This window comes from Brachyistius frenatus, unplaced genomic scaffold, assembly GCF_029030835.1.
Source record: "Brachyistius frenatus isolate BFR_SWC_R1_liver_20210118 unplaced genomic scaffold, ASM2903083v1 Contig_421, whole genome shotgun sequence".
NCBI lineage: Eukaryota > Metazoa > Chordata > Actinopteri > Embiotocidae > Brachyistius > Brachyistius frenatus.
The window spans coordinates 160,380-174,993 of NW_027211020.1; the positions used below are offsets into that span (position 1 = coordinate 160,380).

Genomic DNA, 14,614 nt, shown 5'->3' on the forward strand with positions numbered 1-14,614 from the left:
TTCAAATGTGTCTGTCCTCCTTCTAATGTTTTATTTAGAGTTAACTTCCATTTGAATAAAAAGCTGGGGTATGTTTTATCCAGAGTTTGTTTAATATCTGTACTTCCAACGCTCCTCCTCTCCTCAGTGGACCTCGCTGATCTTTCATTGACTCTCTTGTTTTTTATCTGGTCCTGATTTTACTGTTTGTAAAAATGTAAATGGCCCACTTCGTAAAGACAGTTTGTGCTGCACGAGAAATCTGATAGTTCTATTTTATAAGTTTTACAAAAGATTGATTACTCCGTGTTTACACACACATATCGCTGTCAGTATTTTAGAGCCTTAACAAATGAAGTTACTGAGGAACTATTCTGTGTCAGTGACTAAATCCAAATAATAACAATAATAATAATGTAGGTTGGAACAACTCAACCATTAATCTTTAACTGTATAATATCCATCTTACATGTAGTGATCTTTATCATTCATCTAATAAAGACACTTAAAACTTATTAAAATGTTATTTTAAGTGACATAACAGCAATAAAACACATTTTGTCTTGGAGCCAGATGTTTCAGATGATCAGATGATCTGTACAGATGTGATCGTCTGATTTATCAAAGAAATTCATTTTCTTGTATTTGACTTAGTGATCTGAATTTGTTTCTATAGTTTGAGAGGAACACGTTGCTAAATATGGATTTGATGAGTTGAATGGGAGTCTATGGAGCCGGAGGCTTTTTGGAGCCGACCTCTAGTGGCACTCGCTGGTATTGCAGCTGAAGACACTTCTGGATCAGAACCTTTTTACAGACCTGAAGCTACGAACTCTTTTAGAAACAGTCTGTGAATCTAACAGGATGTTTCTGGGACTTCCTGTTCGGACTGGAGGCTGCTGGAAGCTTTTTTTTTCTTCTTCATCATAAATGAGCTTCTTGTCATGACATAACTGGCAGCAGATGGCCCTTCAAAATAAAAGCATAGCATCAGAAATTCTGCATGCTTCTGTCTGTGGGCCGTCGGTGTGAGCAGACTCATCAAACTATCAGTGGAGACGAACCGTGACACACTTTGACATTTAAAACACTGATACAGAAATCAATGAACTGGGGGGAAATAAATCATACAGAAGTAGCTTAAATAAAGATATCTAAATACAGAAACATTTGAAAATGAATGAGGTGAAAAGGTAAAGTAAATAAATAGGTAGATGAACACAGAAAGTAAATCAAACAGAAAAACTATGTATGCCATATTTGATCAATCTTATTTACATGATTTTAATGGCATGTTTGTTTGTTTTGAGTAATGTCTTTGCTTGTTTCTTTATTTTGGGCATATTTGGTCCTCCTCAGCATCCGTCCAGAAACAGGAAGTCTCCTATTATGGGATGGTGGCTCATGTAAACTTCCGGTAGGGTGTCAGCTCCAAGTCTCTTCCCGGACTTCCCAAAGCCAGATATCTGTCTGTCCAGCCGGTGAAGCCCTCCGTCCTCCTCCCGGTGTCTTCCGTTTCTGTCGGCGAAGCCGCGTGATTAAAAACGAGGCGTTAAAACGAGCGAAGGAGGACTTGACCGTTTTTGTTTTACAGAAACATGTCGAAGTCTCTGAAGAAGATAGTGGAGGAGAGTCGGGACAAGAACCTCCCGGAGGTGGACATGTGCGACCGGAGCGTCTCCAACATGCTGGACATCCCGGGGCTGTGTAAGAAACTCTTATTACACACGAACAGCGACCTGCGGAGCTCTTCCTGGTCGGTGGTGACGTCATCTCAACGCTAAAATTAAATACAAACAACGATCTACGTGGTTCTTCCTGGTCGGTGGTGACGTCATCTTCACACTGTAAAAAGTCTGTGGTCTTTAATGGAAAGAAAGTACGCATTAAAAAAACATGAGTTTATTATGTTTAGGAGGATGAATATTAATACACAAGTTTACTAATGTGTAATAAATCTGTGTAGGTATATTTAGGCTGGTGGTGCTACACTGTTTACAGTGTAGACTGTAATATAACAACTAGTTATTAATGAACAACAGCGCCATATAGACGTCGTAGAACAACTAGTTATTAATGAACAACAGCGCCATATAGACGTCGTAGAACAACTAGTTATTAATGAACAACAACGTCATATAGACGTCGTACAACAACTAGTTATTAATGAACAACAGCGTCATATAGACGTCGTAGAACAACTAGTTATTAATGAACAACAGCGTCATATAGACGTCGTAGAACAACTAGTTATTAATGAACAACAACGTCATATAGACGTCGTAGAACAACTAGTTATTAATGAACAACAGCGTCATATAGACGTCGTACAACAACTAGTTATTAATGAACAACAGCGTCATATAGACGTCGTAGAACAACTAGTTATTAATGAACAACAGCGTCATATAGACGTCGTACAACAACTAGTTATTAATGAACAACAGCGTCATATAGACGTCGTACAACAACTAGTTATTAATGAACAACAGCGTCATATAGACGTCGTAGAACAACTAGTTATTAATGAACAACAGCGTCATATAGACGTCGTAGAACAACTAGTTATTAATGAACAACAGCGTCATATAGACGTCGTAGAACAACTAGTTATTAATGAACAACAGCGTCATATAGACGTCGTACAACAACTAGTTATTAATGAACAACAGCGTCATATAGACGTCGTAGAACAACTAGTTATTAATGAACAACAGCGTCATATAGACGTCGTACAACAACTAGTTATTAATGAACAACACTATATAGACGTCGTACAACAACTAGTTATTAATGAACAACAGCGTCATATAGACGTCGTAGAACAACTAGTTATTAATGAACAACAGCGTCATATAGACGTCGTACAACAACTAGTTATTAATGAACAACAGCGTCATATAGACGTTATTAATCGTCATATACAACAACTAGTTATTAATGAACAACAGCGTCATATAGACGTTATTAATCGTACAACAACTAGTTATTAATGAACAACAGCGTCATATAGACGTCGTACAACAACTAGTTATTAATGAACAACAGCGTCATATAGACGTCGTAGAACAACTAGTTATTAATGAACAACAGCGTCATATAGACGTCGTACAACAACTAGTTATTAATGAACAACAGCGTCATATAGACGTCGTACAACAACTAGTTATTAATGAACAACAGCGTCATATAGACGTCGTACAACAACTAGTTATTAATGAACAACAGCGTCATATAGACGTCGTAGAACAACTAGTTATTAATGAACAACAGCGTCATATAGACGTCGTACAACAACTAGTTATTAATGAACAACAGCGTCATATAGACGTCGTACAACAACTAGTTATTAATGAACAACAGCGTCATATAGACGTCGTACAACAACTAGTTATTAATGAACAACAGCGTCATATAGACGTCGTACAACAACTAGTTATTAATGAACAACAGCGTCATATAGACGTCGTAGAACAACTAGTTATTAATGAACAACAGCGTCATATAGACGTCGTAGAACAACTAGTTATTAATGAACAACAGCGTCATATAGACGTCGTATAACAACTAGTTATTAATGAACAACAGCGTCATATAGACGTCGTACAACAACTAGTTATTAATGAACAACAGCGTCATATAGACGTCGTACTAGTTATTAATGAACAACTAGTTATTAATGAACAACAGCGTCATATAGACGTCGTAGAACAACTAGTTATTAATGAACAACAGCGTCATACAGACGTCGTATAACAACTAGTTATTAATGAACAACAGCGTCATATAGACGTACAACAACTAGTTATTAATGAACAACACAGTTATTAATGAAACAACTAGTTATTAATGAACAACAGCGTCATATAGACGTCGTACAACAACTAGTTATTAATGAACAACAGCGTCATATAGACGTCGTACAACAACTAGTTATTAATGAACAACAGCGTCATATAGACGTCGTAGAACAACTAGTTATTAATGAACAACAGCGTCATATAGACGTCGTAGAACAACTAGTTATTAATGAACAACAGCGTCATATAGACGTCGTAGAACAACTAGTTATTAATGAACAACAGCGTCATACAGACGTCGTAGAACAACTAGTTATTAATGAACAACAGCGTCATATAGACGTAGAACAACTAGTTATTAATGAACAACTAGTTATTAATGAACAACAGCGTCATATAGACGTCGTAGAACAACTAGTTATTAATGAACAACATATAGAGCGTCATATAGACGTCGTAGAACAACTAGTTATTAATGAACAACAGCGTCATATAGACGTCGTAGAACAACTAGTTATTAATGAACAACAGCGTCATATAGACGTCGTAGAACAACTAGTTATTAATGAACAACAGCGTCATATAGACGTCGTAGAACAACTAGTTATTAATGAACAACAGCGTCATATAGAACAACTAGTTATTAATGAACAACTAGTTATTAATGAACAACAGCGTCATATAGACGTCGTATGAACAAACAACTAGTTATTAATGAACAACAGCGTCATATAGACGTCGTACAACAACTAGTTATTAATGAACAACAGCGTCATATAGACGTCGTACAACAACTAGTTATTAATGAACAACAGCGTCATATAGACGTCGTACAACAACTAGTTATTAATGAACAACAGCGTCATATAGACGTCGTATAACAACTAGTTATTAATGAACAACAGCGTCATACAGACGTCGTATAACAACTAGTTATTAATGAACAACAGCGTCATACAGACGTCGTATAACAACTAGTTATTAATGAACAACAGCGTCATATAGACGTCGTAGAACAACTAGTTATTAATGAACAACAGCGTCATATAGACGTCGTACAACAACTAGTTATTAATGAACAACAGCGTCATAGAGACCGTCGTGTAAGATAGCTGATGAACAAAGATGTCAGATGAACAAAGATATCTGATGAACAAAGATATCTGACGAACAAAGATATCTGGTGAACAAAGATACCTGATGAACAAAGATATCTGATGAACAAAGATATCTGATGAACAAAGATATCCATGTTCTCATGTGTTTTTAACATTTTAGCTCCGTGTCATGTGTTCAAACCAAACCGGTCCAGCTAGCCTCCGCTAGGACTGTAAGTGCGTGACTATCCGAGGTGTTACGGTACGGGTGCCCGATGCGACCAAAAAGGACCAAAAGAGACCCGACTTCACCAAATGGGTCATTTACTAGAATTATAACAAGTAGAAACTACATTATATTACTTATTATATTAAATTCGATATGATGAACACGTTGCATTGATCTGCAAATACAAAATTTAATGCTATCAAATATAATACGAGTGTACTTAATTTATTTAACGCAAAAACACATAAAAGAGACTCTCCCCTCCCCCCGCTATTATATGGTTCTGATTCTGTTCTGTAAATATTCTATATATGAAGCATTTCACTGACATTTAAAACAAAAACAAAGCAATGGAGCACATTATTGCCTCCACTATCCTCCTGAGATGACAGTCATGACCACAGACTGGATATAAAAGTGTTCGTAGCTTCAGGTCTATAAAATGGTTCTGATCCAGAAGTGTCTCCAGCTGCAATACCAGCGAGTGCCACTAGAGGTCGGCTCCAAAAAGCCTCAGGCTCCATAGACTCCCATTCAACTTCTCTCATCAAATCCAAAGTGAATAAAATGTGTCCATCAGTTATCTCGGTGTTGTTAGCTAAAGTCACTCCTTCTTATTAGTTTTCTGGAGGTCCATCTGAAAATAATCCCTCATTCATTAGAAAAGAAGATTCAAGAAGACCTGGTTTTGGGGGCGTGTCTGTTTGATTGACAGGCCTGTGGTGCAGTCAGGTTACAGCTATTTGTGGGTGGGACGTAGTATTGTCAGGTTTCCAATCAGATCGGTCAGATCCACCTCTGGCTCCTCCCCCAGCTCGATGGTTGGTCCTGATTGAATACGTTTCAAGTCGACTGGGAAAATAAATCCTAAATATAATTAAATGGCAGCTTGTCTGCTGATATGAAACTTCACTCTGGTTCTGATCTTTATTTTTTCTTTAGAAAGAAAACAAAAGGAAAACGTGTAAAATCAAACAAACACATCCTCGTGAACTATATTCAACCAAAGTCAACCCTTTAAACAATACACACATTTCTCCAGTAAATCAAATTAAACAGCTACAAAGTTCATCAATCAACTAAATCAAAACTGTATGACAAATAATTAAATGTTCAATTAATGCAGTAATCTGAACTCTACTGCTGTCAGTATTAATCACATGATAGCCAAAGACCTACCAGTCGCGTCTCCAGGCTGAAACGTGAGCTCAAACATTCAGGTGCTCCCGCTTCACCTCATGTCATGTCACTCCTCAGCCGTGCACCCATTTAGTGGTTCCACCAGAAACGGCTGAAACCTTTGGTGCCGTGCTGAACCCATTTTCTTTTGTTCCTGGTCATGATGTGTTACATGTTCAAGTCCTCCCTCTTTGAGTGTATATATATATACACACACACACACACACACACACACACACACACACACACACACACACACACACACACATACATATATGATTTATGGCAGTCCTGTTTCTGAACGTGTGAACCAGTACGATGAGCTGCAGGAGGAAACAAAATGAAATGTGGAGTTGATGTGTTGACTTGATGTTCTGTGTTTTTTCAGTCACTCTGTCCAACATCACTCAGCTGGTCCTCAGCCACAACAAGCTCATAGGTAAGCTGTCCGGCCGAGGGACCGGGTTGAACCAGTCCCAACTCATTCATCACTGTGTCAGATGACAGCATGAAGCTCTTTTTAATCCTTGTTTTCAATCTGTGAAGAACGAGTTAAATAATCTCATCATCCAAACCCTCAACATCACGCAGAATAAACACAATATTTTCCATATCTACGATTACAACAATGTTCTTTAAATTCCTCTTGCGGTACTCGCAACTCCTGTTTGGCCGACCTGTTTTGAAAAGTGTAAAAACATATATAATAATATATAACAATATAAGATTTAACTCATAAAATCCTGACTGGAGGGCTTTTATTTTGAAAAGTCGCATCACATCACAGAAATATTTTAGTTCTGATCTTTTTTATGTATTTATTGAACTTGGAGAACTGTGGAGATAAAAGCTCCTAAAAGCTCCTAAAAGGTCCTAAAAGGTCCTAAAAGCTGTGTATATTTCCAGAACAGAGCGTCTGTGACTGGAATATAGAAACAAGGACGACATCAGCTGTCAAAATAAGAGCTTTAGATGCTGTTTAATTCATGTTCATTCAACACATAGACCTGCTGGATGAAACAAACAAAGAGACGTCTCTGACAACTGGACGTGTGGAGAAAACTCATTTAACATCCAGTAATATGGAATCACTTCCTCTGATCACAAACATTTAATCATCATTTTAATGTGAAGAACACATTTCCCACAAACCCCGTCACTTCCTGTTTCTCCTCTTGTTCTGTTGTTTCACATTTTTTCTAGTTTGTTGTGGAACTGCAGGGGACAACGTTGAAGAGATGTGATGATGTTTTTCACCAGCAGAGGTCACCACAGAGCCGTCGCCACGCTCAGACTGACCTGAGCTTTAACTGATGAAGCAACATTTAGATCAGTGAATGATCACATCACATTTAAAATTTTAGACTAATTAAAAAGAAAATACATCTTGTTCTGAAACAGGAACATAATGTTGTTTTCAGTGAGGTCAGAAGAACCGTAAACCATCAGGGAACGTTACACATCGTTATCTATTCAAACCGCAGCCATTCGTTAATTCAATATTGTAATTGATTCATTGTTGTGAGTCATTTCTTAATGGAAAAAACATAAATCGTTCTCATTGCATATTTTTAAATGAAAATATCTTCTGGTGGTTTCACTCTTCTACAACAACAAGCTGAATGTTTAGGTTGGGACAAAAACACATTTTCGGCTGCACGTTGACTGTTGACCTTTAAAATGTCACAGAAAAGGTGAAAATGTGAGGAGCTAATAACCGGCGCTGACGGTGTTTGTCAGCTGCTGGATGATGAACCCTCTTCATAATTGACTGACATCGTTTCAGTGTTTTCACAGGAGTCGATTTTCCTGATGATGAACACATTTTAACAAGACAGTGTGAGAATAAAAATATTTTAACGTATTTTTTAACATAAAAGTTTGGGATCATTTCTCACTGTTTTATAATCTACATTCGTCTCAGGAGCCAAACCTTCAGGTACAGAACACATGAAATCATCAGAGAAGGTTTCTATTCCATTTTTTATCAGAATCACAACTCTTCTTTTGTCAGGACATGTTCACCTTCTGGTGTGTTTTCTAATCTGCTGCTGGAGATGAAAAGATTAAACTCATCCCTCTGCTCGGTTATAAATAGCTTGTATCAGACAAAACCAGGATAACATCGTTTCTGTCGTTACTCACCTGGAGGCGCTCCAAAGGAACAAACAGGAACACTCAGGAACATTCAGGAAAACTCAGGAACACTCAGGAACATACAGGAATACTCAAGAACACTCAGGAACGTTCAGGAATGTTCAAGAATGTCCAGGAACTCTCAGGAAAACTCAGGAGCATTCAGAAACGTTCAGGAACATTCAGGAATGCTCAGAAACATTGAGGGATACTCAGGAACACTTAGAAAACTCAGGAACACTCAGGAATACTCAGGGACAGTCAGGAAAACTCAGGAACACTTAGGAAACTCAGGAACACTCGTAAACGCTCAGGAACACTCAGGAACATTCAGGAAAACTCAGGAACACTCAAAAACGCTCAGGAACACTCAAGAACACTCAGGAAAATTCAGGGATACTCAGGAATCTTCAGGAACACTCAGGAACTCTCAGGAACACTCAGGAACATTCAGGGATACTCAGGAATGTTCAGGGACACTCAGGAACGATTAGGAACATTAGGGAAAACTCTGGAACACTGAGGAACATTCAGGAATATATCCTTCTTTGAGATGAATGAAAATGCTAATTTGAAAAATATCAATATATCACAAATAGAATGTGGAGTTTGTGAACTGTGTGACTCATAGGGAAAGTACTCACCCTGAAAGACCTTCCAGCCGCCTGATCTGTGGGAGGAATCACAGTCCTCAAAAAAACAGTCAGCGACCTGCTGTGTGTGATGATGACCTGGTGGTCAGCAGCTGAGGAGTGGGAACCACAGAGCGATGGACATGTTGAAGAAGTGTAAATGTGTCTATGTGTGTGTGTGTAAAGATAACAGTCTCACATCTCCCCTCCGTGTCGTGTACTTCCAGCTGTGCCTGCCAACATCTCGGAGCTGAAGAACCTGGAGGTCCTGAACATGTTCAACAACCAGATTGAAGAGCTGCCGACTCAGATCAGCAGTCTGCAGAAGCTCAAACACCTCAACCTGGGGTATGTGTTGTGTTGTTCTCACACACACACACACACACACACACACACACACACACACACACACACACACACACACACACACACACACACACACACACACACACACTGCTGCTGGTTGCGTCCTGTAGCTGTTGGCCTCCCGACCACAGGACAACTTCAGTTTCATCCTTTGCTCTGAATTATCTTTTTTTTTTTGGATGTGTAACACGAACTATATCATCACTAATGTAAACGGATCCAACCTCGACCTGAAGGTGTGTGTGTGTGTGTGTGTGTGTGTGTGTGTGTGTGTGTGTGTGTGTGTGTGTGTGTGTGTGTGTGTGTGTGTGTGTGTGTGTGTGTGTGTGTGTGTGTGTGTGTGTGTGTGTGTGTGTGTAGATATGAGTGCAGGCTCACACAGACAGGATGTCAGTGACAGCAGGATTAGGACTGTTGGTTGTGTGTGTGTGTGTGTGTGTGTGTGTGTGTGTGTGTGTGTGTGTGTGTGTGTGTGTGTGTGTGTGTGTGTGTGTGTGTGTGGTGTGTGTGTGTGTGTGTGTGTGTGTGTGTGTGTGTGTGTGTGTGTGTGTGTGTGTGTGTGTGTGTGTGTGAGTATGGTGTGTGTGTGTGTGTGTGTGTGTGTGTGTGTGTGTGTGTGTGTGTGTGAGTGTGTGTGTGTGTGTGTGTGTGTGTGTGTGTGTGTGTGTGTGTGTGTGTGTGTGTGTGTGTGTGTGTGTGTGTGTGTGTGTGTGAGTGTGTGTGGTGTGTGTGTGTGTGTGTGTGTGTGTGTGTGTGTGTGTGTGTGTGTGTGTGTGTGTGTGTGTGTGTGTGTGTGTGTGTGTGTGTGTGTGTGTGTGTGTGTGTGTGTGTGTGTGTGTGTGTGTGTGTGTGTGTGTGTCGGTAGACATGCGTCGGTGTGATTGAACTTTAATTGTATTTGTCAAACACAGAGATGAAATAGAACGTTTGTCCCTGTGACTCCGGCACGCTGAGCACATATGTACATAAAGTCAGCTGGCATCTCTTCATCAAATCCTCCTCCTCCTTCTACTCCTTCTGCTCCTCCTCTTCCTCCCGCCCTCCCCCTCCGCCTTCTACTCCTCCTCGTTTGGGCTCAGAAACGAGTCGGCCAATCAGAGGAGAGGCTCACTGATGTCGGTGAGCTGTTTGTGGTGGAGCTCCAGAGAGAAGCTGAGATGTAAAACTGGGTCCAGATGGTTTTTGATACTTGATCTTCTTTTGGAGATCAAGTTCACAAATAAACAGCTGAAAGGTGTAACATAAGGCTTCTGTAATAATCTTGAATACATTCAAATTCAGGGCATTTTTCTGTTGTGTGTTTGTGTGTGTAATGTACAGTGTGTCTTCCATGTGTGTGTTTTTGTGAGCGCAGGATGAACCGTCTGAGCGGCTTGCCCCGAGGGTTCGGGTCGCTGCCGGCGCTGGAAGTGTTGGACCTCACCTACAACAACCTGAACCAGAACTCCCTGCCTGGAAACTTCTTCTACCTCAGTGAGTTCAATAACACACACACACACACACACACACACACACACACACACACACACACACACACACACACACACACACACACACACACTAACGGAGATCTCTGCTTTCAGCCACTCTTCGAGCTCTTTATTTGAGTGACAATGACTTCGAGGTTCTACCTGCTGACATCGGGAAGCTCACCAAGCTGCAAATAGTAAGTCAAACTCTCAACCTCTTAACGATGGTGTTGAATGTCCTCATTTTGTTCACCATCAGTCTGACTGTAGGTCGGTGAAGTCCTTAGAAATATTTTAGAACCTTTTCCAGCCTGATGACCGTCAACAACTCTCTTTGTGTTCAACTAACATGTTGTGAAGTTCTGACTTTAATAGATGTGTGTTCTTTAAATTAAACACCTGATGGTCGTCCACTGACTGAAAACACCTGATGGTCGTCCACTGACTGAAAACACCTGATGGTCGTCCACTGACTGAAAACACCTGATGGTGATGGTCGTCCACTAATTGAAAACACTAACTGACTGACTGAACACACCTGATGGTCGTCCACTGACTGAAAACACCTGATGGTCGTCCACTGACTGAAAACACCTGATGGTCGTAACTGAAAACACCACTGACTGAAAACACCTGATGGTCGTCCACTGACTGAAAACACCTGATGGTCGTCCACTGACTGAAAACACCTGATGGTCGTCCACTGACTGAAAACACCTGATGGTCGTCCACTGACTGAAAACACCTGATGGTCGTCCACTGACTGAAAACACCTGATGGTCGTCCACTAACTGAAAACACCTGATGGTCGTCCACTAACTGAAAACACCTGATGGTCGTCCACTGACTGAAAACACCTGATGGTCGTCCACTGACTGAAAACACCTGATGGTCGTCCACTGACTGAAAACACCTGATGGTCGTCCACTGACTGAAAACACCTGATGGTCGTCCACTAACTGAAAACACCTGATGGTCGTCAGCATCTAAAGCTCTTATTTTGACAGCTGATGTAGTCCTTGTTTCTATATTCCAGTCACAGACGCTCTGTTCTGAAAAAATACACAGCTTTTAGGACCTTTTAGCAGCTTTTAGGAGGTTTTAGGACCTTTTAGGAACTTTTATCTCCACGGTTCAATAAATACATAAAAAAAGATTATAACTAAAATATTTGTGATGTGCAGCAGTATTATTATCACAGGAAGTGATTACACATTTATTCCTTCATCAGGTAGCGTTTCAAAAAAAAATAATTTTTCTGTCTGAAATTTAATTTTTTTCTAATTCCCACAATTTTAAGCAATAAACTCATTTAAAACTCCACAAATTATACAAACATTTATGAGAAATCCATCGCAAAATCAACCATGTTTGATCGAAACCATCACAAAAACACTCAGATAAATCTTGCAGGGACTGAACAATGAACCGGTAATTGTAGAGTTTCACAGATGGAGGTCAGATGGAAGACAGTTGGACATGAGTGTGAACAGACTCTGCCCCTCTGGGTCTGATGCTGAAGTCCATCACCTGTCAGCTGGGAGGAGCTACTTTCAGGTCCACTCTGGTCTGTAGGCGCGTAGAACCGGGTCACACACGGTCTGTGTGTTGGACCCCTGGGATTGGTTGTGTCCGGTACCACGCACCCCTCCGGGTCGTGGTGCCTCCTACCTGAAGGGGAGCTTCTGGCCTGTTGTCACCAGTGACCTGCCCCGCCTTGGTTTCAGCTTCCAAACTGTCCAAATTCAGGTGAAACTAAAAGCATGGTAACACAGAGACACCCTCCTACCTGGATGATCTGAGTCTGACTGAAAACAGAGAGGAACCCTGAAATGAGCCAGAGGGTCAGGACTTCGACTGCTGAAGTGAAACCGACTGAATTTGATGATTTATTAATGTGAGTGTGAAACGTTGTTCTGCTCTTTCTTCTGGACAGTTGAGTCTCAGAGACAACGACCTGATCTCACTACCGAAGGAGATCGGAGACCTGGCTCAACTCAAAGAGCTTCACATCCAGGGAAACAGACTGACTGTTCTACCGCCGGAACTAGGTACACACACACACACACACACACACACACACACACACACACACACACACACACACACACATTTTACAGACCTGAAGCTACGAACTCTTTTATAAACAATCTGTGTTTGAATCAAGAAACCCCCACTTGTTTGTGGTGTGTGTGTGTGTGTGTGTGTGTGTTCAGTGATGTGTTTGTGTGTGTGTCTGCAGGTAATCTGGATCTGACCGGTCCAAAGCAGGTGTTCAAGGCAGAGAATAATCCGTGGGTGACTCCCATAGCGGACCAGTTCCAGCTCGGAGTGTCTCATGTGTTTGAATATGTTCGCTCAGAGACCTATAAGTAGTGAGTACTAACACACACACACACACACACACACACCACAAACAAGTGGGGGTTTCTTGATTCAAACACAGATTGTTTCTAAAAGAGTTCGTAGCTTCCGGATCTGTAAAATGGTTCTGATCCAGAAGTGTCTTCAGCTACAATACCAGCGAGTGCCACTAGAGGTCGGCTCCAAAAAGCCTCCGGCTCCATAGACTCCCATTCAACTTCTCTCATCAAATCCAAAGTGAATAAAATGTGTCCATCAGTTATCTCGGTGTTGTTAGCTAAAGTCACTCCTTCTTATTAGTTTTCTGGAGGTCCATCTGAAAATAATCCCTCATTCATTAGAAAAGAAGATTCAAGAAGACCTGTTTTTGGGGGCGTGTCTGTTTGATTGACAGGCCTGTGGTGCAGTCAGGTTACAGCTATCGGTGGGCGGGACGTGGTATCTTCAGGTTTCCAATCAGATCCGTCAGATCCACCAGCTGGCTCCTCCCCCAGGTCGTACAAATATGGTCACTTCCTGCTCCGAACCGCTCCGAACTAGTAAAGATGGTGACGGACAGAATCTGAACTGGAGGATTCATAATGTTCATGAACCAACGATGACATCACTGATGGTTGATGACATCACTGATGGTTGATGGATGATGGTTAATGATTGATGGATGATGGGTAATGATTGATGGATGATGATGGATGATGATTGATGGATGATGGTTGATGATTGATGGATGATAGATGGTGGTTGATGGTTGATGATTGATGGATGATGATGGATGATGATTGATGGATGATGGTTGATGATTGATGGATGATAGATGGTGGTTGATGGTTTGATGATTGATGGATGATGGTGGATGATGATTGATGGATGATGGATGATGATGGATGATGGATGATGGTTGATGGATGATGATTGATGGATGATGGATGATGATGGATGATGGTTGATGGTTGATGATTGATGGATGATGGATGATGATGGTTGACGGTTGATGGATGATGATTGATGGATGATGGATGATGATGGTTGATGGTTGATGATTGATGAATGATGGATGATGATGGATGATGGTTGATGGATGATGATGGATGATGATTGATGGATGATGGTTGATGATTGATGGATGATAGATGGTGGTTGATGATTGATGGATGATGATGGATGATGGTTGATGGATGATGATTGATGGATGATGGATGATGATGGATGATGGTTGATGGTTGATGGTTGATGGATGATGATTGATGGATGATGGATGATGGTTGATGATTGATGGATGATAGATGGTGGTTGATGGTTGATGATTGATGGATGATGGATGATGGTTGATGGATGATGATGGATGATGATGGATGATGGTTGA

General features: G+C 40.7%; 1 protein-coding gene across 1 annotated transcript; it reads left to right on the top strand.

The window, feature by feature from the left end:
* The first annotated feature begins 1,361 nt into the window (after positions 1-1,361).
* Positions 1,362-13,263, top strand: rsu1 (Ras suppressor protein 1). Its single transcript, XM_069725390.1, has 7 exons — positions 1,362-1,686; positions 6,673-6,723; positions 9,280-9,400; positions 10,773-10,891; positions 11,002-11,084; positions 12,824-12,938; positions 13,130-13,263. The coding sequence occupies exons 1-7, from the start codon at positions 1,578-1,580 to the stop codon at positions 13,261-13,263; spliced, it is 732 nt and encodes a 243-aa protein (XP_069581491.1). The 5' UTR covers positions 1,362-1,577.
* Positions 13,264-14,614: the final 1,351 nt, after the last annotated feature.

Bases quoted from the DNA above. Each gene is read 5' to 3' on its own strand.
- rsu1 (XM_069725390.1), top strand. From the start codon at position 1,578: ATGTCGAAGTCTCTGAAGAAGATAGTGGAGGAGAGTCGGGACAAGAAC. The intron at 1,687-6,672 runs GTAAGAAACTCT...GTGTTTTTTCAG, and splicing joins GCTGGACATCCCGGGGCTGT to TCACTCTGTCCAACATCACT. The intron at 10,892-11,001 runs GTGAGTTCAATA...CTCTGCTTTCAG, and splicing joins TGGAAACTTCTTCTACCTCA to CCACTCTTCGAGCTCTTTAT.